This window comes from Tachyglossus aculeatus, chromosome 18 (genome assembly GCF_015852505.1).
Source record: "Tachyglossus aculeatus isolate mTacAcu1 chromosome 18, mTacAcu1.pri, whole genome shotgun sequence".
NCBI classification, from domain to species: domain Eukaryota; kingdom Metazoa; phylum Chordata; class Mammalia; order Monotremata; family Tachyglossidae; genus Tachyglossus; species Tachyglossus aculeatus.
Genome location: NC_052083.1, coordinates 33,623,534 through 33,650,309, shown reverse-complemented (window position 1 = coordinate 33,650,309; position 26,776 = coordinate 33,623,534). Strand labels below are relative to the sequence as shown.

The 26,776-nt window shown below is 43.2% G+C and overlaps 1 protein-coding gene across 1 annotated transcript in view; it reads right to left on the bottom strand.

The window, feature by feature from the left end:
* Nucleotides 1-26,776, bottom strand: part of DSCAM (DS cell adhesion molecule) — a 562,874-nt gene that overhangs the window by 159,676 nt on the left and 376,422 nt on the right. Inside the window, exons 5-9 of the mRNA XM_038760387.1 lie at nt 25,752-26,030; nt 21,719-21,994; nt 18,686-18,982; nt 17,613-17,888; nt 1,986-2,264 (exon numbers count right to left, since the gene is read on the bottom strand). Coding sequence (XP_038616315.1) covers nt 1,986-2,264; nt 17,613-17,888; nt 18,686-18,982; nt 21,719-21,994; nt 25,752-26,030 — 1,407 coding nt within the window. The remainder of the gene's footprint in view (nt 1-1,985; nt 2,265-17,612; nt 17,889-18,685; nt 18,983-21,718; nt 21,995-25,751; nt 26,031-26,776) is intronic.

Sequence of the window (26,776 nt, the reverse complement as noted above, 5' to 3'; positions counted from 1 at the left end):
GCCACTAAGTTTGGTTTTATCCCTTTTCAAATACTGTCGCTGGGGACTCCAAGGGAGCATAAACAGGTGCTCATTTAAAATTAGGTGTTCATTTAGGGGCTCCTCCATAGACTGTGAGCCCCATGTGGGACAGGGATTGTGTCTGATTTGCTTCTATTGGGTCTATCACAGAACTTCATATTAACAGTAATAAAGTTAATTAAGAGCTTACAGTTTACAGGGCACTGTACTAAGTTCTGGGAGGGAGAGTACAGGTGGGAAAGAGACATGGACCCTGTCCCCTGAGGGGCTCAGTGCTTGGCACATAGTGAGCACTCAATACATACATTACTGTTAGACTTCCTCCTCTTCCTCTTCTTATTACAAAGCAAAGGAGAAAAGTATAGCCCCACTTCAATCCAGGTGGATGTCTGAATTGGACATGTAAGTCACAGAGTTTGTTCTTTTCATTAAACTGGTCTCATGAACAAAGTATCCTCAAGGATAGAAAGCAAATTTCTCTTTTGTGTGACCTTGTCCCTGGAGGCTGTGGTGGATCCAAGAGAAATGGAGGTTTGAAACTACGGAAGATAGAAGCTACTGACCTCCTTGAGAGCCAGGGAGGAAGGGATTCCCTCTCTAGGCTGGGTTTTTTAATTTCTCCCATGGGCGTGTGGTCAATAAAATGACTAATGAAATCCGAAGGGGGAATGGAATGTATTGCTTATAGAAAAAAAACACCAAGAACACTCAGCACAAACAAATTCCCAAGATTTCACTTTAAAAATTCAGCGTTCAAATCTGCCGTCCGCCTCCTGTGTGACCTTGGGCAAGTCACTTATTAGCTCAGGGCCTTAGTTTCTCCATCTGAAAAAATGGTGATAAGACACCTGTTGTCCCTATTTCTTAGATTACGGATCCCATGTTACACAGGCTGTGTCCAGTTGGATCACTCTGAATCTACCCCAGGACTGTTCACATGGTCAGTGCTTAATAAATACCATAACTACCTAAAACTGTTACCATCTCTTCCTTTAAGTCAAATTCTTTATTAAAATAAAAATGGTATTTCATTCATTCAACCACATTTATAGAGCGCTTACTGTGTGCAGAGCACTATACTAAGCGCTTGGGAACTACAAGTTGGCAACAGATAGAGACGGCCCCTACCCAACAGCGGGCTCACAGTCTAGAAGGGGGAGACAGACAACAAAACATATTAACAAAATAAAATAAATAGAATAGTAAATATGTACAAGTAAAATACATAGAGTAATAAATCTGTACAAACATAAATACAGGTGCTGTGGGGAGGGGAAGGAGGTAGGGTGGGGGGGATGGGGAGAGGAAGGAGGGGGCTCAGTTTGGGAAGGCCTCCTGGAGGAGGTGAGCTCTCAGTAGGGCTTTGAAGGGAGGAAGAGAGCTAGCTTGGCGGCTGTGCAGAGGGAGGGTATTTGTTAAGAGCTTACTATGTGCCAAGCCAGCCTCCACAACTCGAAGGGAATTGACCCAAATGGTGTAAAGCATCATTTTCTGAGAACTGAAAATGAGAAGGGAAATAAAGAGTGGCTAGTTAATGGCGATTTTGAGCAATTGTGATAAATCAGTTTCTAACAGCATCATTTGGGAAAGTGGAGTTGCTTCAGCATAATCAAGGGAGAAAAGAAAATCAGAGAAGGCTAAACTGGAAACTAGCCTGAGATCAAACTGCAGACCTCAAAACTTTGTTCCCAGAGGGTTAGTGGGCTGATAGGTAAAAGCATTTGCTGTGGTTCCAGTAATCTCCTACATTCCTTCCCCGCATATTACATTGAGCCTTCAGATTATCGGAAAGAAAAATGATCTGAGTTTGTGTTGGGAGAGTGAGTTTTAAATTATTCCCCGTTGATGGGAGAATAGGGATTTGCATAGATTCCAAGTTGCTTTTACTTTCAACCAGATGTCATGTGAAAATGCTGTTGACTTGTACTTAATTGGTGCCCTTCAGACTATCTACACCTGCTTACCTCTCACAATTAATTGGCTTTGGTGCTCCACAGCGGCTGCGTCATTTCTGGCTATGCAGGTGTAATTCCCATTGTGCATTAGGGAAAGGTTAGAAATCCTTAAGGAGCTAGTGAAGTCAATGTTGTCAATGGTTACCCCAAGACTTGCTGGGATTGGCCTGCCATCCTTCTGCCAGGTGATTGTGATGGGCAAATCCCCTGAGACCACAACACATGGAATGAAGACTCTCTGTCCAATGGAGAATCTTGGAAACTCAAAAGGTTGGATAAAAGGTGGAACTGGAATGAAAAGGGGGAAAAAGCAACAGGTTATTGCAAATTAACTATACATTACCTTTTTCCTCAACCTGAATGAAGAGCACTGAAATTCCATGGGCAGTCACTCATGTGGGATAGACACTCCACCCCTACTCATTACAAAGAATCCAACACATTTTCCTTTAGTTTCAGTTCTTCCCTATTTTCCCAAAGACACAATTACAGGGTGTAGCTGATTAAATATCCTTATGCAAATCTAATGGAAATAAACAGAGGAAGGGTTTTAAATGTTTGGAGTTTTAAAACATCTTTAAGGACAAAATGGAGTACACAGACTTTTTGGGCTTTGCTGTCATCCTCTTCAAGTTCAGTAATGGCAGTAAGGCCAGAAAGTATTCATTGTCTTCATTAAAACTTCTACTACTCTCAAAATTTGAATCTAGTAATAAATCCTATGTATTGAGCACCAACCTTGGGAGAGTATATGTTGCCAACTTGTACTTCCCAAGCGCTTAGTACAGTGCTCTGCACACAGTAAGCGTTCAATAAATACGATTGATTGATTGATAGAGAGTACAGTAGTTAGAAAACATGTTCCCTGCCTTTGAGGAGCTTGTCTACTGGGTATCCATACACAGCGTGGATGATTATTCAGCTCCTATTTGAAGGTTCTTATGTTGTAGATGAAACATAAGCGTCCACAGTCGGTGTTTTGTCACATATGAGAAAGAAGCATATTTTTTCAATGGGCTCCTATGACTTTCCTCTTCCCTCACTGAGGATTTTTTTCTTAATGAACCATGCATAATATTTTCCTGCATCAGATCAATAACCAAGGATGCTTTGAGGAACACAGTGATGTTTACTCCATTGAAATCCATTCTTATGGTTATGGATGAACCTGTAAACATCCCTAACCTTTCCTAATCTACCACGGACCTATTTAGATTTACCTGAGCATCACACACCTTCCAAAATCTAACATGTCCCCTAATAGACCATTACTGACCTCTTGATCCTGAATATACCTGCCAGTCAATAAATAGCATTGGCTGAACATCTCGGTCTTCTGCACCCACTAGACCAAGCATTTGGGCCAATACAATAGAAAAAATAGACAAGATCCACACCCTCGGATCTTTTTGTTGACATTTGGATGATTTTTCCCTTGGTTCATTCCCTAGCACTCATCGGCTACTTTCCTATCTCATCCATCTCTCCTTCCTTTCTCTGTTTTGTCTTTCCCTTCTTCCCTCTCCTCCTTCCCTCTCTCACACTCTCTCTCTTCTTCCCTCTTTTTAGCCCTATGCCCATCCCACCTAAGGTGACCAATTTCTGGTCACTTTAAGGTGAGAGCGTGGCAATTCAGCATTATTGTTCCTTGGCAACTCCAGTGGGAATACTTGGCTTTAGCTCAATATGGTGATTTGCTGCTTCACTCACCCCTGCCACAGCAGAATCAACCTGCACCCCCCGCCCTCCCAGTGCCCCACATAACACATAGGAATCTGGCTGCAGTAAACCACAAAAACCATCCAATACACACAGTGGAAACATACACTCGCTTGAATTTTCAAAATTTAACTCTGGTTTATATTTTGGATGCATAATTCACAAAGTGGAAGCAAGAGCATATTCTAAAAGTCTGACATCGCTTCTAATTACTCTAATGAGGTTGAGCCATCTGTGTGGGACATATTTTACTATTTTTCATGATTCTCTATGTCACCTAAACAAACCAAAGTTTTTCTGACTGCCGTTGACACTGAGAGCTTATATTATCGCGGGGATTTGCAATTTCTGAAATGCTACACGCCACAGGTTTTGACATTCCCTTTCTCCCAGAACATACATATCTGCTAAATACCATAGATAGCCTAGTTTATACATCTTTTTCTGAATAATAAGTGCCACATACCACACACATCTCTCCAAGGCAGAGAAAGCATGAATGTAGTTAGGTGCTTTTCGTTTTCAGAGATGGCCTTACCGGCAGAGATGGACAGTGATATTACCACATGCTTAAGTTTCTATGCAAGTTCTCAAAGTTTTCCTCTTTCCCACTGGAAAGTAGAGTCCTGCCCTTTAGCTTTCCCACATAGAAGTGGTTGAAGACCAGAAGAAGGTAGAGAAAAGGGAGGATGCAGCCATCGCAACCTTCTCCACTGTCCTGAGCAGCTGTAAGTCTGTCACCCCCTGCAAGGTGAAAAGGAGGAGGCTTCTGGGCTGACCAAGGTTTAAGGGGTCTCCTGAGGGCACTGACTCCCCTCAGACTGTACCCTCTACCCAATTAAAGTGGTGTCCAATCTCTGGCTAGAGTCAGGTAACAGGTGAACATGCACTGCAATTCCTTCCTTCATTTGATCATATTTACTAAGCTCCTACTGGGCACAAAACACTGTTCCAAGCACTTGGGAGGGTGCACATTCCTCACCCACAACAAGCTTCAGTGTGTATGGCTGAACCCGCTGGCAAAGTCCCCCTTCCGAACATTTTCACTTTACTGCAGTTCACCCTTTTTAATGTTTTTTGTGAAGCACTTACTAGGTGCCAGGCACTGTACTAAGCTCTGGGGTAGATACAAAATTATCAGGTTGGACATAGTCCATGTCCCATGTGGGGTTCACAGTCAATCCCCATTTTATGGATGAGGTAACCGAGGCATGGAGAAGTTAAGTGATTTGCCCAAGGTAACACAGCAGACAAGTGGTGGAGCTGGAAATTGAACCCAGATCCTCTGACTCCCAGGGCTGTGGTCTTCCACCAGACCACACTGCTTCTGTACTCATTTATTTCTGGCATAAGCTCATTATGGGCAGGGAACATGTCTGCTAATTCTGCTCTATCATACTCTCCCAAGCACTAATAATAATAATATATTATTATTATTATTATGGTATTTGTTAAGCGCTTACTATGTGCCCAGCACTGTTCTAAGCACTGGAGGAGATATAAGGTAATCGGGTTGTCCTATGTGGGGCTCAGAGTCTTAATCCCCATTTTACCTCCTTAATTCCCATCTTACCTCCTTCCCTTCACCACAGCACCTGTATATATGTATATATGTTTGTACATATTTATTACTCTATTTATTTTACTTGTACATATCTATTCTATTTTATTTTGTTAATATGTTTGGTTTTGTTCTCTGTCTCCCCCCTTCTAGACTGTGAGCCCACTGTTGGGTAGGGACCGTCTCTATATGTTGCCAACTTGTACTTCCCAAGCGCTTAGTACAGTGCTCTGCACACAGTAAGCGCTCAATAAATACGATTGATTGATTGATTTACAGTTGAGGTAACTGAGGCATAGAGAAATTAAATACTCTGTACACAGTAAGTGCTCAATAAATATGATTGATGGAAAAAGATCTTTTGTTGGTTTTGCTCAAGGATCCCTCCTGGGGCCCAGAACCCAGATTCATATTTATAGCTCCAGATTCGGCTTATCATGTAGTTACAGATACTGTTTCTGCAAAGCATTTTTAAACAGCAGAAATGGCTTGATGAATTCACTCTGATTTATCAGGGGCACGGCAAGTATGCAGTTCATTTAACCCAGCCTGCCTTCCAGGACCATTTAAAGCTTTTTAAAATATTTTGGGGAATAAATTCACAAGTTCCTACTCAGGATCCAAACCAACTGGCTTCAGTCCCAGGCTGCTGGACTTATTATGACCAAACCAAAATAGTCTGGAGACTTGCAGGTATGAAAGTGTATTTTTCTCAAAATCGGATTCTATCTTTTGCAATGGGCTGAGAATAGTTTATTCTTTTGTGCTAGCCTGAACTGGATGTTATTCCTCCTAAAGCAGGGTTGCATCACTTGTTCAGCCTTATTAAAAGCATATCTCCTCCCAGAAGCCTTTCCTGATTAAGGCCTCATTTCCTCTTTTCCCACTCTTTCCTGCATCACCCTTGCATGTGCATTAGCACCCTTTATTCACCCCTCCCTCTGCCCCAGAGCACTTCCGTACATATCCGCAATTTATTTATTTGTATTAATGTCTGTATGCCTAATCTATACAGTAAGATCACTGTGGGCAGGGAATATATCTACCAACTCTGTAAAACGGTATTCCCCCCAAGCACTTAATACAATGCACTGCACACAGTAAATATTCAATAAATATGATTAATTGATTGACTGATTGTTCAAATGAATGCGTAATCCTCTTTGGCCACGGAAGTAGTATGTCTGCATTGGTCATATATTAATCACACTAATTAATGTAGCTACTATGTAGCTACTCACAGCATACTAAAATATCAGACAAATTTTTGGCCAACTGGACATAACAGAGGTGGAGTATGTAGTTTACGTTTTGGAAATGTGACATTATTGGACACACAGAAAGGTTCTTTGCAGAAATCCCCAGGACTCAGAGCGTGTTGCTGGGAGGTAGAGGGGGTCCCCGACTCCCTACCCATTTGCTACAGAGCTGGTAGCAGGAGCCGAGACAGAGGAGATGGGTGCCAAAAATAAAAATACAAAGAATCCAGTGGTGTAGAAGCAGACCAGCTGAAAACTGGAGAAACGGTCTATATGGTTAACAATCACTCATACTTGTAATTCCCTCCCAGCGGAAAGACACAGATGAATAAACACACCCGATATTAATTAAGATTAGAGTTCTCCACGTCTGCACTGTTTCTATGTCAAGATTCACTCTTCGAAATCAGCGTGGCCTAGTGGAAAGAGCATGGGAATCAGAGGAACTGGGTTCTAATCCCAGCTCCGCCAGTTACCCGCCACGTGACCTTGGGGTAGTCACTTAACTTCTCTGTGCCTCAGTTTTCTCAACTGTGAAATGGGGACTCAATGCCTACTCTCCCTCCGACTTAAAACTGCATGCTCCATGGGAGATGGGGACTGTGTCCAACCTGATTAACTTGTATCTACCCCAGCGCTTAGAACAGTGCTTGACATGTAGTAAGCACTTAACAAATAACTTAAAAATAAAGGTTGCAACTACACAAGTGAATCACTGCTTAAGGCTACAACTTGTGTTAACAATGGCAAGTTTATCCGTGTTCACCCCATGGTTCAAGCACGTGATCGAACCCTGCAGTCCCATGGTTGATGTGAACTGCTCTGACAGTAATCACGTTCCTGAGCAGCGATATAGTCACTGGTTGGACATAATAATAATAATAATGATGGCATTTATTAAGCGCTTACTATGTGCAAAGCACTGTTCTAAGCGCTGGGGAGGTTACAAGGTAATCAGGTTGTCCCACGTGGGGCTCGCAGTCTTAATCCCCATTTTCCAGATGAGGTAACTGAGGCCCAGAGAAGTGAAGTGACTTGCCCAAAGTCACACAGCTGACAATTGGTGGAGCCGGGACTTGAACCCATGACCCCTGACTCCAAAGCCCAGGCTCTTTCCACTGAGCCACACTGTGCAACTTCAGGACGGTGATGTTACAACCCAGGTCAGGAAAAAAGGGGTGGAAAAAAACCCCACTCTGACCAATGGCAGAGAGATGAACACTTTTGCTTCAGAAATATAGCCATTTGAAGGTAAAACACGCTCCTCAGCCCTGTTACCGCACAACTCATTTTAGTACACCCTTTGTGGGTCAATTAATAAATGGTGTTTTTTGAGCGCTTATGGGGCACAGCAGTGTACTGAGCGGTCCATATCGACAAACACAGTTCTTCAGCTATGAAGTCCTCAGGGAATCACAAAAATTTAGAGAACTACATTGATGTGCTATAGGGGAATTGAAAAAAGGTGAATTACAGTAGGCCAGAGGAATTTGGATAAGGAGAAAGAAAAACATACTAATAGTACCTCACACAACTTGAAATATTTACTTCATCACTTTTTAAAGTGTTTTTTCACTGCTCCCTTTCTGTCCATAAAGTAAATTAGGTACTAGTGAACTAATGTCACTAGTGGAAGGGAAAGGATTTATTACTTTCAGGAAAACAGTCGAAAAGATACTTTAAAAACTTCTAAAATGCACACCAGTGGGAGGGAGACACAAGTATTTGGGTCAAGCACCTCAAATTCTTGCATTATAAATTCTTAAATTTGCTATTTGCCCATGTTTGCTTCACTGTCTGAAAGTCCTTATATATTCTGGTCCACACTGACGTTGTCACGAGCTGGGATCCTCAGAGGGCAGCCACTGCTTTACTATTTCTGTTCTATAAGCTTTGGGCTGTGCCCTTCACAGTTTCAAGCACGACAAGAGTAGCAACGGTATTTATTAAGCACTTACTGGATGCAGATCGATCAATCAATCATATTTATTGAGCACTTACTGTGTGCAGAGCACTGAATTAAGCCCTTGAGAGAGTACGCAATAACAACATAAGAGTTGGTAGACTTACTCCCTGACCATGAGTTTACAGTCGAGAGGGACAAGCTTAGCGTCTAGAGCACGGTACTAATTGCTGAGAGAGAATACGCAGTTGGGAATTAGATAAGAGGCTCAGTAATGCTTTTGGCTAACTACATATGTGCTAGTTTATCCTTCACACACCAGAATAATGAGAGAGAAAAAGGTGCTACTGTATACTGTACTGTTAAGACTGTCCAATTTAACCCTCAAATTAAGAAATGCAATTAACACTGCTATCTTGGGCTCAAACCTGCTAGACTGTAAACTCCTTGATGGCAGGAAGTGTGTCTACTTGCTCTACTGTACTCTCCCAAGCACTCACTACAGAGCTCTGTCTGTGGTAATTTGACCTGGATTCCAGCTTTCCAGGTGCTCACAATCTAAGAATATAAGAGGGGAGAGGGAACTGGTGACAGATACATAAAGGGCGAGGAAACAATAGAACGGTAAAATAACACAGAAGACAAGGACAGATACACAGAACATATAGGGAGAAGCAGTGTGGCTCAGTGGAAAGAGCACGGGCTTTGGAGTCAGAAGTCATGGGTTTGAATCCCGACTCTGCCACATATCTCCTGTGTGACCTTGGGCAAGTCACTTAACTTCTCTGAGCCTCAGTTCCCTCATCTGTAAAATGGGGATTAAGACTGTGAGCCCCACGTGGGACAACTTGATCACCTTGTATCCCCCCCCAGTGCTTAGAACAGTGCTCTGCACATAGTAAGCGCTTAACAAATGCCATCATCATTATTATTATTATTATTATAGGAAACGCCTATCATTATTATTATTATTATTACAGGAAATGCCTGTAATCCCTCTCCCTTAGACTGTAAACCATCGGAATGTCTTGTATTTATTCCAGCACTTGGCAAATGCTCAGCATAAAGTGTATAATAAAATGACACCAAAATCATTTCCAGCAGCAGATCACAGAGGCTGAAAGAAACTTGTTTGTTCAGTGTTTTTCTGGGCAAAAACAGCTTTTCCTCTTCCCCTGGAGAGAGTTTCTCTGGCCCAAATCGAGGTCAATGAGCCCTCTTCCATGCTGCTTAGTTGATAACTAACCCAGAGGAAGGGAGCCAATCAAATCGATAGCATTTGGGCCCAGAAATACCGAAACATAGGCAGCAGCATGACTACGGTAACCATTTTAACGGTAACCATTTTAAACACTGACAAAGAGCGCACAAAAAACTTGCGCATCTCTCTCTCTCACCCTGGTCCTCGATATTTGGCATGTTATCTATGTCTGAAGGTCTTTTTTATTCCAGCTGAGGGCAGTAGTGCCTTTGCACATGATCCTTAAGAACATTTCAACTGAATACGTTTTGGTTTTTTTATTAACCCAAATTAACCTGGGCTTTGCAGTTCCAAGGAAGAGCGCTCTTTGAATCAGCGCAACAAGAAAATTAGGCTCAGTGCCTGTGTAGTTTCCCTGAGTAGGGGAAGGCGTGACCCTGATTGATTGTAACTGTCTTACTTCGGTTTCTATTGACTTTTGGTGAAGGCCAGGCTGGTAACTTCAGCATGAGGTGATGACAGCTAGGCTAAATGACAGAGAGAAATAAGCTCCATGAAACCAGTGGCAACATTTTTAAACACTGCATTTTTTAAAGAGATACATCCCCGGCTCCCTGACTTCTTTTCCACTTAGCTTCATTATCAGAAATGACGATAACAGCAGATGATTTCCCTGGAAAGCATTTTCCAAGATGCTGGCTTAGATAAGCTCATCGCTTCTGATGTGTTTTCTACACCGAAAATAACTGTAACTATAGATCGTAAGATAATTTATGAGGCTCCTTCTACAAGCAAAACATTGGACGAGCATATTTTGATGGCCAAGGCAAGAAATAATGCTCTTGAATTGGAAAATAATGTTTCAGTTCAAAAGCCCAAGATCCGGGTCTTAACATTTGCAAATGACGGGACTTCTCTCTTCAAGAGAGACAAAAATGATGGGCAGCGTAGCCACAGTGAATCCACTTCAGGGATTTTTAACTTCGCTCATCTGTGTGACAACCTTCAATGAGCTAGGCTACTCAATAGCCATCTAAAGGTCACAAAAGGTTGAGAATTGATGGCCTTCTAATCAGGGGGGCATAATCAGCCGGCCTTTAAACTTGGTTACTGGCTCTGGAAGAGTGATGGACACAGAACTTGTGTAACCTATAATCCCAAAGTTGATGGATCCTCTGCTTTGATTTTATGATGCCCGCCTGCTCCGGCCAAGTACCACGCCATATGCCTGGGCTCAGACCATAGTTTTGGATGAGAATGACATCACACGTTCCATAGGATAATGTCTATGGTCACCGTAACAAATTCCCCTGTCACACTACAGGCAAAGGAGTTGGATATGGTTTTAATCATCTTTCTTGTGGATAGCCACAGGCAGCCCTCCTACGTCATGATATCTGTGGCCCTGCAAACCCCCTCATTAAAAAAAAATAACTTTGTGTCAATAATCTTTTCAACGGGAAATAATGGCTTGAGGGGAAGATGATCTGAAAACAATTGAAATAGTACCTGGCTTCTATCGTGTGGGTGAAATTTGAGAAAATTGTCCAGTTGCTGCTCTATCTTTTCACTGCAGAGATCCTTGCACTGTACTGTGAGCTTGAAAGGTACAAAACAAAAAAGTGACACGTTCCCTGCCCACAAGAACTTGGTAATCTAATAGCATCAAAAGATACTGCTGACAAGGACTCTTTCTCCAGGGATTATGGGCAACTCATAACTATCCGAGGCATCGCCTAGACTTAAGACTGCACTACAGATGATGCCTCAGTTGAAAATTAGGAGGCATACTGTTTTCAAGTTAAACTCACTCCAGATTGAGAAGGAAAGGAAGAAAAGTCAGTGAAACAAAGAAAATGGGCTTTAGGAATGTAAATTTAAATTGCTTTTTTTTTAAAGTTGTACTTGTTAAGCAGTTACTATGTGCCAGACACTGTACTGGGTGCTGGAACAGGTACATGATAATCAGGTGAACACAGACCCTGTTCCAGCTGGGGATTGTTCATAAGAAAGCTTCAATGGAAAGAAGGCATAAGACCCACTCCCACAAAAGAGACAAATGTTTTCTAATAAAGAATTCTTGCCGCCTGAGAACCAACCTGCATATGCACAGGGAGGACAAGATGGATAAAAAGAGGGTAAACGGGCTAAACTCAGAACTTCACTAGACTCTAACCAACAAATGAGAAACTTTCAAAACAAAGGTGCTGTGAAGGGACAATTTTGGGAAAACGAAGCCACAGAGGATATGTAACTAGCAGAAGACGTAAATGGTAACAAAAAAATCTTCAATTGCATTAGGCAAATGGGGAAATAAACAAGATAAATGTCACCTGTACCCCCAGCAGATAGAAAAGGACAGCTATTAAATATTAAATCCCCACTTTTGTCATTTAAAAAAGGGCCAAATGCAACTGTCGACCAAGGCATGTCCTAAATGTGATAAAATTCGAAAAGCCAAACTAGATAGATAAATAGATCATTAGAGAGAGAATTGCTCTCCCTTGTCGAAGAGGACACTACTGGTGGTGAGATCCCTGTATGCAAGTGGGACTGAAAAGAGCAGTGCTGATTGATGCTTTTTCCACCTTGTCTGAACACAAAGAGAGTTCTTTTTCACTTGGATGTGTTCACTCCACACAGGACCTCACCCTGTTTTCAAGTCTGCTCCTTGGGGTCCCAACCTTTGCTAAACCTGGGCTCGTGGAGACCAACCGCTCTCTCAATGGCTTCATGCTAGGTTGGTGGATGTGCTGCAGTGGTCTCCACAGTTCACTGCTAGGTCCCAACGTTTGACGCTGGGTTTCATGATGCCTTTTGGTCATTGATTCTGTCCTCCCTTTCACCAGGTTTCTCTTCAGTTCACCACCCAGCACCTGCTCCAAGTGTCCTATGACTACCACTTTGCTTCTCCTCACCTGCCCCACGTAGCAGACCTGGGTGGCTGAGAGTATGGGCTCCAAGCTGGTGAACTGCCTATATCCCTGATCTTTGCTGTGATCCAAACGGTTAAATGATAATTTTTTTAAACTATCAGGAGATCTGAAATGGCCAGTTTAGGTGAGATGCCTGGTAGAGTACTTAATTGGCAGATGCTGTCGATAAGCCATCACATTTCTGTAAAAGCATACACACTGGACAGGAGAAGTCCCTGAGGATCAGACAAGGGAAAAATCACATTCCGTCCTTTAACGTGAGGTAGAAGGTTGGCCCTAGTAATTACAGAGGAGTAAACTTAACAGCAATACCTGGGAAGGTACTAAAACAAATGATCGAACAATCTATTTGCAATCACTTAGAAGAGTACGTGGTACTAGATGGTCCCTTCCATGGCTCTCCCTATGGGAGAAATTTATTCGATTTGAGTGATGGAGAAAATGACTCTGGGGAAAGTGATCAATGTGCTTTATCAAGATTCCAATATGGTTTTTGATCCTATTGCATATGCCATCCTTATTGACAAACCAGGAAATAGGGAATTGACTGGAATGGGTCCCAGGATTGACCAAATGATGCTGTCCAGAGTTCAGTCTTGGGAGCAGTAGTCCAAAAGCTCTGTGAAGGCGGGGATCATCTATGCTTCCTCTTTTGTACTGAACTCTCCCATGGGGTTAGTTCAGTGCTCTGCACATATCAAGTGCTCAATAAATACCACTCACCGATTGATTGGTGGCGAGGTTCAGTATGTGCACTGATGACCACGATGAAGGAATTGATTATGCTCATCAAATTTTGGGATAATACTAAGGCGAGGCTGGAAAACAAGATGAAAGCTCAAAGCAACTCATTCAGCCTGACTAAACAAGAGGAAACTCAATGGCTCAGTGCAAGGCAATACACCCAGTTAATATTAATTATAATAGTAATAATTATGGTATTTGTTAAGCACTTTCCTATGTGTAAGGCACTGCACTAAGCTCTGGGGTGGATACAAGCAAATCAGGTTGGGTACAGTCCCTGTCCCATGTGGAGCTCACAGTCTCAATCTCCATTTTACAGATGAGGGCACTGAGGCCCAGAGAATTTAAGTGACTTGCCCAATGTCACACAGCAGACATGGGCGGAGCTGGGATTAGAACCCATGACCTTCTGGGTTGTGTCGCGGTGTGAGTTTCATTATGTTCTGGTGAATATCTTTCAGTGCCTCTACTTTTCACGACTGAAAGCCACGTAAATATTCATGGAATACCATAGAGTCACAACAGAAAGTCCAGTTCTTCTCTGTGGGGCGGAAGATAATTTGGGCATTCCTTATCCCCCAGTACCCTCCCAGCAACTGAGCCAAAGTCAAGGACCACAGTGGCCATTTCAATGGTCACTGACTTGAGCTCCAGAAAAATCTTCCTATACACACACTATCAACAGCAGTTGGTTAAGCTGTCCAGCAAAGCCCCAAGAGGCAATGCATGTGAATGAAATCAGAAAGGTTTTTCTTATTCATCTTGGTCAGGATGCATTGTACACATGATCTATTTATTGATTCCTCAAGTTTCTTCTAATGGGCAATAATTGAAAACAATGGATGTCGTTGATTGCCAAACAATTATGCTGGATAATAACACAGGCTATTGAGTAGCAATTTAATCTGTGTATTTTTCTCTGGAGCATATGGAGGGGGAATTAAAATGCTTTAAAGCCATCTTGATTAAGATCTATTGACCTGGAAGGGCGGCCTCTTTCTGATAGCTAAGTAAAAGCTAAGGGTGGTAATCACAGCAAAGTTGGAAGTCTTGGCTTATGTTTGCCTTGACCCTGAAAATTTGGAAAGAACTCAGGGCTTTTATTAGGGGGGGATGGCAGAGCGTGTAACTTTTCTTTTTTTTTTCTCCAAGTCATAGCCTCTCAACTACCACTCCTGCACTTATATACTTATAACCACTCATAGGATGTGAGTAAATATCGACATATCACTATTTCCAGCACTTACTCTTCCATATACTCATCTTTCCAATGCCCTTTTCCTCCTATCAGGAAATTATTTTCTGTCCATCTCCCCAGCTTGACTGTACACTCCATGAGGGGCAGGAACTGTGTCTACTCAAACACATAATACAGGGCTCTGCACACAGTAGGTGTTCAATAAATACTATGGATTGATGATTGACTGATAGGGGTGGTTGGCCAAGAAACTATCGACATCCAGCCATTTCTGCATTAAGTGAAATTGCAGTATTTTTCAGCTAGAACGTGTATTTTGGAATTAGTGAGCGTTCTTCTGAGAACACTTCCTCTTATGTACCATCTGACTCCTAGAAGCACCTCTTCCTTCATAATAGGACCCCTAGGAAGCTTAGAAGGCTAGAGGGGGATGACCCCACTGAGGGTCTACTGCTCTCATTGGGGTTCAACTGAATTCAAGTCAGTTTCCAATTTCCATCAGGTTGAAGCTGACTGATTTTTGTCCAACTTTCCTTGCTTAGCAAGCTTCTTTTTGTCTTCCTCTTCTTAGAGGGAATTCCTAGCTACTCTGCAGGCTTCATTATGACTAAAGTATTTTACCCAAACCTCAGGGATTTCCAGGAATTGGCTAGTTTTCACTAAACCGAATGAACACTCTATCCTTACTGTATACTTGGTTTGTGTATTAATTCACTGTATTAAGCACGGGCAATATCCTAATGGTGACACAGGAATAAGTCAGTAATAATTCAGTCAAAATTTAGATCTGTGCAAAATTGGCTCTTCAAGTATTCGGAGAGAGGTTTGGTGACCTTGGGGGAGAGGAATTAGACAACGGCAAGGCAAAATACGATAGCCTCAGTTCTCTTCTGATCACTCCATTCTGAAATTATGACTGGCCCTAAACATTAAATACACCCAGTTCTTGATGTGGGGGGGCAATCCTGCCAGATCATAAATCCTTGACAGCAAGCATCACGTCTACTTACTCTATTGGACTCTTCCAGGTACCTGGATCCAGAACTCTGCATACAGTAGGGGCTCAATAAATATGACTGACTGACTGATTCTCTCACAGCTCGGTTCGAGGTGAACGTACGCTGTGGAACTCAAGTTGTCCGACACTGTGTGCTCGCGTATGACCGTCACATCCTGAATTCCAACAGGTTTGCAGTACTGGATGAATGCGTTGTAACTCCCAATAGATGTTTTTAGCCTCAATACATAATGAAAGCACGTTTTCTGTCAGAACAGGAATCAGGATCAAGATATCAGCCTTTGAGAGGTCACTTAAGTGACCATTTGAGCTAGAAGAGACCAGATCTGCCTCTTCCCCAACCGTTTTGGAGTGGGTCACACAACCTGCACAGTGGCCAGTTTGACTTCCAGGTAACGAGAGGGCTCAATAACTGGAGCTTGTCAGCTTCTTGAGGGTAGGGATTGTGTCTACCGATTGATTCGTACTCTCCCAAGTGCTCAGTACAGTGCTCTGCACACAGTAGATGCTTGATAAATACCATCGACTCAGTACAATAAATCACCTGGTTCCACAACTGCAAGGCGGGGGATGCAGTTAGAATTCAGCCACAGGCAGTGAGGGGCAGCTTAAGGTGTTGTACGAAAATAACACAACATGACCTCCGAAGAATTGGAGCTAGCCCCTCAACGGAAAAAAAGGTTTTATAGTCATGTGTCTATGCCTTCTCCCTTGGTTCTGTGAAGCTTGAGAGGGCAACAATATGCAGTTGGCAGTCTAATAACATTTTCATACTTTCCTTTGGAAGTACAGTGGAGGATCTCTCAGATCTGTGAAAAAGAACTGTGTTCTAAACTGTTACATAAAGAAACAAAATTTCCCTGTCAATAAACGGATTGAGTAAAGCTTTTAAAATCCCATGTGTATTCATAAGCGAAAAATCAAAGCATGAAGTACAAAAAATTGCTACCCATTGCTCAAAAGAGCCCTAATCAATCAATCCAATTCAAAGGAAATCTCAAATGATTCTGAGGATATATTGTAGAAGAAAAGATATGCTGCTATCACCATGCTCTTCAGTGATTACTAGCTTAATTCCAAGTATTATTTTAACAATCAATTTAATAATGACAAAAATAATTCAGAACTGGGAAGGATTTTTTTTACAACGGGCCTTTAGATGAACACCAAATTCCTGATGAAGTTGGCATGACTGAAGCGTAGAAGCCACCACTATCCATTATTGTAAATCATCCTCAATAGTAACAATAAAAATTGTGGCATTTGGGAAGCACTGTTTATGTGCCAAATACCATGCTAAGCATTGGGATAGATATAAGATGATCAGGGCAGGCACAGGCCCTGTCCGACACGAGGCCCCTAGTCTACACAGAAGGAAGAATCGGTGAGGAAACTGAGGCCCAGAAAAGTTAAGTGACTTGCCTAAGGTCAAATGGCAGGCAAGTGGTACGACTGAGATTAAGAACCCCTTCTTTAGGGCAAAGACTTTCATATGAGAATTTATTTTGAGGAGGCCTTACAGGACCTTAGCATCATGACAAGCGAGTGGCAGAGCAGTTATACCTTCATACGGCCCTAGGATGTTCAGCAAACTCAGTTATCAAAGGATAACTTTACTCCTGCAGCTCATTAAATTTTCTGGGCAATAGAGTCCTCCCAATCCCACTGTGTCTTTCTTTGGTGTCCCAACCTGCCTCAGAGGAGGGAGCTTGATGTAGCGGCAGAGCCCCGGTCTGAATGTCCCACGGCCTGGGTTCGAATCCAAGCTCTGCCTCAGACCTGCCGAGTGACCGTGGGCAACTCCTTTGACCTCTCTATTCCTCAACCTGCCTCAACTACAAAATGAGGGAAAATCCCACCTGTCTTTCAGCTTACCTCACGAGGTTGTTGTGAGGACAAAAATGAGACATATTGTGAGAGTGCTTTGGGTAAGAAGACACTACACTGTAACCAAAGTATTACTTTCCTTGAAACCAATCATTTCTCATCATTAAAGCACAGTTCATTCTCTACCTGCCAGCTTATTTTTGGATTTGTGTTTTGGTGGAAGAGCTTGATCGTGGTGAGGAGTGTACCCGAGAGGAGTGCAACCATTACCTTTCACGGTGACGTGCACGCTCTGGCTGGTGGAAAGCTGAGGTTGCACTAGCACGTTGCACATGTACTCCCCCTCGTCTACTTCTTTTTGCACATCCGAGAGTTTCAGCGTTCCGTTGTTCTCAAATGCCACTTGTCGGTGATTGAAGGGGAGAAGATTGGAGTTCTTGTACCATTTGATGGAGTAATACGGATAGCCAATCACCCGGCAGTGAATATACGTGTCCCGTCCTGCTATTGCTGTGATATTTTTCATTGGTCGAATGCTTGCAGGCCCTGAAGACACAGAAAGAAACTCTTGAAAATAATTTAAGGGGACGCTCATGAGGGAAAAATCAGCACTCTTTCCTCAAGGCTTAAATGCTGACGGTGGCTGATAGTACTCATCAACATTTCTTCGTTTTAAAAGCATTCTGCCTCTCAGCTGGTTGTGAAAGGTGGTGCTTTTTGAGTCCCACCTCTGTCATCTCATAGCAAATACACTGTGGATGATGATATTAAAATATCACCAAATGCTCATTGTCAAATGTTTCTGACGTATGAGGTAAAGGATCATTTAGACAGGCTTATAGTGCACAGCATTGCTAGCTATTAAAATACTGGAATAAATGAATCAGATTGACACAGCAGATCAAATATGTTATGAGAATGCGGACTGATGTCATGTCCGTTACAAATGCGAGGCTAAATAGCACAGTATATGAAGAATTATTATGACTGTAGGAAAACTGGAGTCAAGGACAAAAATAAGAAACATGCAGTGCAAAACCCAGGCGGTTAGTGGGGAGAGGAAAGATTAACTGGTTGGGCCTAAGGAGATTAGCATCACAAGCTGCCTCAAAGGAAAAAAAAAATCAAAATGCCATTTCCAGAGTCACTCCATTCAGTGCAATTCCTGAGTCGAGAGAAGAGGGCAGGGATTGGGGAGGAGGACTGTAAGTGAATTTTGGTATTCTAAGTCTCAGCCCAATGCATGCAGAGAGACCTTCTTCTCCCCCTCAATGAGTTATCTGTGGGGTTTTTGTGGGGGTTTTTTTGTTTTGTTTTTTTTGAGGAGCTGATTTGACAAGCACCTCTTACGTTTATTCGAGCCTGATAGAGGACAACTCCAGCAGAGTTGTTGGCAGTGCAGCGGTAGACTCCACCATCTCGGACCTGAGTGTTTGAGATATTCAGGTAGCTGACCACGTTGCCCTCGGAGGTGATGATCTGGCTGACCCGGTGACTGCCGCCTTTGACAATGGGGTCGTCGTCTAGAGTCCACGTGATGGTAGGCAGTGGAGTGCCCTTCACGTTGCACATGAGGGAAACAGCTTCTCCTGGGCTCACTACCTTCTCACTGAAGGCCGAAATTATTTTGGGAGTTCCGTCTGCCAAAAGGAAATAGAAATTGCCAAACTTTAGCAAAGTGACCTAGGTGGAAGGGAAGATAAGGGGATTATCTTGGCTTGTCGCATAGTAAGCACTTACTCTCGCAATTATTATTATTATTGTACAAATAGTAATATAGCTAACCACATGCGACCATGTATGGCCTTAATTGTCCTTCATGTTCCAAAAAGGCAACACTGAGAATCCCACTCCATGAGTAACATTCATAAAAAGTGCAATAAAAAATACCTCCAGTGGGGCTGACAGTCACACTGGTCCCCCAGGCAATTGTCAAGACAAAGGCACAAATACATATATACCTAATAATTCATAGTTAACATAATTAACATTCATTATACACCCTCTAAGTGCTAGGCATATCTCTGATTTGTGTTTTTTTAATTTTCCAAGAGCAATTCTAAAAAGTCATATCCACAGAATTGCACAATTACAATGAACACAATCAACTGAAAGGGAAATTTTGGTCGCCACTTCTCCAGAGTCAGCATGGTTACTACCGCTAAGGCAGGTGAGGTTGTGAGTGGGGAGGGGGTGGGCAGGTAAGGGAAGAAGGGGGAGTAACATAGGAATCTAAACACATAAGCAATGGTCCGGCCACTCCAGCAGTCCATCTCTGACAATGAAAACAGGATGCTTGGAGAAATAGTTTGATGCTGTCCTCCTTGTCATCCACCCTCGAGATTATGTTTGTGTCATCCAACATCGCTAACTTTTCTATCTACATTCCTAATTTTCCTTTCAGTGACCTACTTGTAACCTTTGTCCATGGATTTACCACAATCCTTTTGAACCGGATCATTGCAGCCTGCCCAAGTTTCATAAGAATGAACTCCCCAGCCATATTCTGGGTGAAGAATACATTTTTTTTTTTCAACCCACCACCTTTATGTTTTACCTAGTTGCCTCTTCATCTGGGAGTTGTGACAAGGGGTGTCTGCAATTTGCTGTTCACACCCTTCATAATTCTGTAAACTTCAGTCAGATTCCGTCTCAACTTTTACCTTTCCAGTCTGAAAAGTCCCAGATCTTTCAGCCTCCCCTCATTTCATTTATTTTTTTATAGTATTTGTTAAGCATTTACTAAGTTCCAGACACCGCAAATTCTCTCATGTGGAAACTCCACCTCTTACACCTTTCCCAAAGGACATGGTCTTGGTAATTGCCCCCAGATAACTAAATGGATCAAGCACTGACTATCTCTGAAGGGGAAATAATTCAGAAGTGTCTCTTCACTGGACGGCATATCCAAAAATTCCATCGCTATATTCCCAACCTGCTAAAACATCCAAATCTTTGAGAAAGAACTGTACTCCTGGTGTCCAAGGTGCCACTGTTATCTTTCTTGCTTTTTTTCTCTTACACACATGGTAGTATATTCTTTTAAACACCAACTCCTTGCTCTCTCTTGTTACCTCTCCCTTTCTCACATTAGCACTGTCATCTCTTAGAAGGCAAAAAAAAAAAAAAAAGCAATGGGCTTTTTATCCTGAATGGAAACTGACACACGACAAATAAACCAGTCAATGTGCTCAGTATGCACCTCTAGCCTTTGTTTTTTTTTTTTTATTCCAGTGACAGGCTTTTGGGGAGATGAAAGCAGACATTATTTTCCCAGGGAGACCTGAGTGTCTTTGAAATCTTTCCTGCTGTCGCTCTCTGATAACCTGCACTCCCTCGACATCATTATAGATTATCAATATGCTCTTTAGGCTTTCTTAGTCATACGAGATGGTTGCCAAGGTAACAAGGCACAGACAGGTAATCTCTTCTTTTCCTATAAAGACACTAAAAATAGTGGCTGGGCACCAGAGCCTCATTAACAAACTTGGCTCTGAAAAAATTGATTACTTTCTGCTCCTGATTATTATGTGGAACACTGTTGTCAGTTACTTAATATGATCAGCATGTCTTCGGCTGATTTCACCTCCAGCATGAAAAGCCCAGTGTATCTGGAATGAAATGCGAGCAACTAAACTACATCAGTTCTGCAACCCCACTTCTCCTCTCACAGCATTTTAGCTCAAGTCAGAAAAGGGGCAGCTTGGAATGACCCTTTGATAGTAAACCCTTTAAAACTCATTTTCTTGGCCATTTGAGTCTTCATTTTCCTTTGCGACTTGGCTGAGGCCATGTTTGCAAGTCTAGGTGAATCTTATTTAAACTTTGCAGCTGGGTTTAAGGGGGGGAAGATAGGTTTCCCAGGTGATCGACAGGGCACCTGCTACGAGTGAGCGAGCCCCCTCTTCTGAATCAATTGCCAGCACTGAAGGCTGGAAGCAGACAACTGTTGCAGGTTGGCACAGCAAGGGGAGCATCACAGCCCAGATACCCATCTCCCTCTCACAAGTGGCACCGACTGAAGCACCTGAGTAGGGAGTTATCAGTGCCCTTGACAAGCACAAACTCCTGCATAACGCTGCCAGGCTGACAGTCAAAAACCAAAATTCCGACCACATACATGAATGGCGATTTAAAGAGGTGGAAACCATCCAGATTGTTGGCAACTATCTTGCCCTATAACTTTCCTTTCATGCTTCCTCCAACGTTCGGCCCAAATCTCATCTGAATTAACTCCACACCCACCCAAACAGGATGTAGGGCAAACACATCATCTGGTCCAAATCAAGAGGAAGGAAGGAAATGAGCCCGATTCACAACTGCTCTGCTTCCCAAACGCCATCGAGAACCATGTTCTTCGAGCCAGGTCCACTCACCTTCCAGCACCACTTGAACATAGTCTTGAGCCGACATCTTGTCCTTGCGAACAAAACACTGGTAGGCTCCCCCGTCGCTCTTGACCATGTGATCCATGATAAGGTTCTCGTGGTTAATTCCTGTCATTCTCACATTTTTTCCAGGGTTGAGGATTTCACCATTCCGATACCAGGAGAGTTCCTGCTCTTCAGTTCCGGTCACGCTACAGGATAAGGACACCTGACTTCCAACGCTGCTCTTAACTTTGCGTGGGCTGATTGTGGCTTTCAGTGGTTCTGGAGATTTGGGTACAGATAGAAAAGTAAGTGCATACACTCCAAATCACGGGTGAATAAATTTATATATGTGCATGTACATACACAGGCTATAGATGCATGTGTAGATGGTATTTTAAACTCTCCAAGGCAAGCCCATAATCCCAAACGGATTTCAGTCAGATTCACTTAGGCAGCCCTATTTCTACTGGGTTATTACTATTACCCAATCTGGGTTGCTAGGGATTTTCGGTGATAATTCGGGGAGTGATTTGGCGTAAGAACCAATGAGACCACAGGTAAATTATGGCTACTTTAAGTGGTGGCCAATTCTCCATAAACCCGCCTGGCAGGGTGACTGGGAGGGCGAGTTCAAGTGAAAGTTGCATGAGGGCAAGGGGCATATCTCTCAATTCTACTGCACTGTATTCTCCCAAGCGCTTAATATAGTGCTTGGCACACAATAAGCGCTCGATAAATATCGTTGATTGTTCACTGATGAGCATTTGAACGTTCAGACACGACACTTCACCACAATGATGATTCTTGTCAAATTTTCTCTTTGGTTGCAGGAGGCTGACAAAAGATTGGGACATCTATTTGTTAGGAGGAGCTCTCTGCCTTAAGGTTTGTCCTCTCTGTGCTTGAGATTGTCAGTGTGGCCTAGTGGAAAAGACACAGGACTGGGAGCCCAGAAAACCAGGTTCTAGTCCTGGTTCCACCACCTGCCTGCTGTGTGACCTTAGGCAAGTCACTTGACTTCTCTGTGCATCCGTTTCTGGATAATGGAGATTAAACATCTTTTCTTTCTCCTCCCTTACACTGTAACTCCCAGGTGGGACAGGGACTGTGCCTGATCTAATTGTACTGTATTTACCCCAGGGGTAAGTACAAGGCTTAGCACATAGTAAGCAATTAACAAACATCACTGTAATTATGTAAACTGTAATTTATATATATATATATAAATATAATATATATATTAATGTTTGTATACCCTTCTAATTCTAGCTGCTTTACTGTTCTGCACACAGTAAGTGCTCAATAAATACCACTGATTAATTGATCACTATTATTACGATTACTAGGCAAAAAGTAAGAAGAAACTGGACAATGGATAGTAGTGATAAATGAGAAGCAAAGAGGTTGTGGCCTTTCAAAAGCCTCAGGGGAAGTAATACGGCCTAGTGGATAGAGCATGGGCCTGGAAGTTAAAAGGACCTGGGTTCTAATCCCAGCTCTGTCACTTGTCCGCTGAGTGACCCTGGGCAAGTCATTTAAGTTCTCTGTGTCTCAGTCACCTCCTCTGTAAAATGGGGATTAAGACTGTGAACCCCACATGAGACATGGACTGTGTCTAACCTGATTAGCTTATATCTACTGCAGCGCTTAGTAGAATGCCTGGCACATAGTAAGCACTTAACAAATACCATAAAAAAGTATAAACATAGCTTCAGATGTGTAGTCAGAGGCTTAGCAGTTTCACTGAAACAATCACACCTTCTGGGCAGCTCTGCAACCGATTCTGAGGTCAGTTGGTACTTGGGCATTAAATTGGAAAAGGTGAACCTTCAACCTCAATCCCAGTGCAGAGATGAGATCATGGGTGGACCTTTTTTTAACTGCCAAAGAACCTCTAATACTAGAAAGTCTGAAATTATTCCTGAACAAATCCTTCCCGAAGGTTGAAAAAAAAAATAAATTCTTTCATCTAACGCTGGCAGGGAGGTTCAGCACAGCCTTCGGCCTAAAGACAGTCACAGATAATTCTTCAGCTGCATAAAGTGAAAAAAAAAAATTCCACTTTCCATGTCAATTGGGGACTGGCCTGAAGATGCATTTGACTTAACCTTTCCCAAGGTAGGGGAAATCCTCAATTCCCTGTCGCGACTTTGGCTGTAGAGAGCTAGTCTTCTTTCCACTTCTTCTCTCCCACCCTTGCCCTGCCAGTTGGGTCCAGGGGTTCAGACGTTCATAAGCTGCAGACTTTTGCCCTTCTGTGACTCTCCACAAGTTTCTTCTGGGAAAGTCTGACCATCTTGCTCAAGTAGTTCAAAAGAGAAGCAAAAGTCCTCCTCCAATCAATCAGCTGATTAACTGAGAGCATTTATTAATAACTGTGGTATTTGTTAAGTGCTTACTATGTGCCAAGCCCTGTTCTAAGCGCTGGGGTAGATCAAGGTAATTAGGTTGGACACAGTCCCTGTCCCACATGTGTCTCACAGTCTTGATCCCCACTTTACAGATGAGGTAACTGAGGCACAGAAGCTAAGTGATTTGCCCTACTGAGCGCTCATCTCCTCCAGGAGGCCTTCCCAGACTGAGCCCCTTCCTTCCTCTCCCCCTTGTCCCCCTCTCCATCCCCCTCATCTTACCTCCTTCCCTTCCCCACAGCACCTGTATATATGTATATATGTTTCTACATATTTATTACTCTATTTATTTTACTTGTACATATCTATTCTATTTATTTTATTTTGTTAGTATGTTTGGTTTTGTTCTCTGTCTCCCCCTTTCAGACTGTGAGCCCACTGTTGGGTAGGGACTGTCTCTATATGTTGCCAACTTGTACTTCCCAAGCGCTTAGTACAGTGCTCTGTACACAGTAAGTGCTCAATAAATACGATTGATTGATTGATTGATTGATTTGCCCAAGGTCAAGGAACAGACACGTCGCAGAGCTGGAATTAGAACCCAGGCCCTCTTACTGCCAGGTCCATGGTCTTTCCACTAAGCCACGCTGCTTACAGTGTTCAGAGGTCTATATCCTGAATGCTTTGGACAGTACAAAAGATTTAGAAGACATGAGCCTGCCATCAGGGAGCTTAAAGTCTGGTGGGGGCATGTGAGAAGGGCAGACAAAGAAAGATAAGGGGGAGTGAGGAAGGAGTGTAAGATATGTGCCGAAGTGCTGGGGGTAGGTGGGGGGTGGAAGGGTAAACCCTTAGATGGTGCAGAAAGGTTAATGTGGCAGCTAGGAAGATTTCAAGAGTAGGAGCGGGGATTAGGGATTAGTTGGGGAACGTCTCCTCCAGAAGAGGAGATCTCTGAAGGGTTTTCAAAAGGGGGAGAGCTGCGGTCTGTCAGATCTCACGTGAGGGAGGTCGACGCAGGGAGAAAGAAGCAAGCAAGAAGGCAATGATGGGAGAGAAAAGAACAGGAAACAGCTGGAAAGCTCTTCAATCGAGGCATTCAAAAGAAAGAGGGGAGTAAGGAAATCCCACCAGGAACTGAACTGCCAACTGGGACAGGCCTCAAGGTTTTGCTAGAAAGCTTTAGTTGTGTATTTCCACAAGGAGATTAACAGACACCATATTAGTAAGCAATAATGATTTACTAAAGTGAATATTTACTTGGAGCTGGATTTAAAGAAGACTTGGACATCAAAAGGGAAGGGCTAAGATCTCAAATCACAGAACCCCCAAATCCAGCTCCTTTCTACTTTGGCTACCTTCCCCATAAATATAGACTTATTGCATGTCCTCAGGGCAGGCTTAGATCAGAGGCAGACCCAGCCACTAGCAGAAGTGCCAGAGGGGAAAACTATCAAGGCTCTGGCAAAGACCCTCCAAGAGCTCTCTGGGACTTTGACTCTGCCCAAAACAATCCCTGTGGTTGATGGAAAATGGGGTGAGTCAGCCCCTTGACCTATCGGGAAACACAGATTTCTCCTGCACCCCAAACTCTCCTTCTCCCAGCCAGGTTCAAAGGGAGAACAAAGGAGAGGTCAAAAGAAAGCACGAACCTGAGGCCGAGGCCAAGCAAGAAACCCACTTACGTTTCACATAGAGACGTCCGATCACCTTGGCGGTTCCAAATCTGTTGGACACCTCGCACACGTAGCTGCCTGAGTCTGAAGGCCGTGCGTTCTCGATCAGGAGCCCCGTCATGGTCCTCTGGAACCGCCCCACCAGCTCCAGAGGAGTGTTGTCCTTCAGCCAGCGGTAATCTGGATCCGGGTGTCCAAATGCTTTGCAGGGCAGCTCCACGGGCTGTCCGGCCATGGCTTTACGGTGCTCAAACCCATCAAGCACAGACGGAGCTGAATTTGCTGGGTCTAGAAAGCAAGAGAGAGGCTTCAGAGGCAAAAAAAAAAAAATCACGAAGAGTTTGCTCCATTTTCCACAGGACAGGGCCCAGGCATTTTAGTTCCTGGATCCTTGCCCGGATTGCGCAGCCCCTTAAAAACAGCGATAATAATAATAATATTAATACTGGCATGTATTAAGAACTTATTCTGTGCCAAGCACTGTACTTAGCACTAAGATAGATACAAGATAATCAGGCCAGATACAGTCCCTGGTCCGCACAGGGGTTATGGTCAATGTAGGAGGTAGAACTGTTATTGCATCCTCAATTTACAGATGAGGAAACTGAGGCACAGAGAGGTTAGGTGACTTGCCCAAGGTCACACAGTTTTCATTTATTTTAATAATGGTCATGGCTGATTTAAGCTAGAGTTGCTTTGCGGAATGAACTCATCGTAGAGCTAGTCGGTTGGGCTTGAACCTCTCCGCTCTGGTCTTCTACGAATGCCCTGATCCGTCTACACTGTTGTGTTCGTATCGTATGTGAAGGGCCCTGTAAAGCTGAAATCTAAGAGTCCCTCCTCTATTCCAAGAAAGCATGGCGGCAAAACTGTCACCTAATGGTACTGGAGAGGCAGAAAACATGATGCGGTCTAGTAAATTCGGTTAGTAATTGATAAGCTAGAGAAAATTGGCTTTCCCAAATGAGTCAATAAAGACTGCTCTCTTCTGAAATGGTCTGCCGAAGTGGGCGGGGAAGTTATCTGCTGTGTTG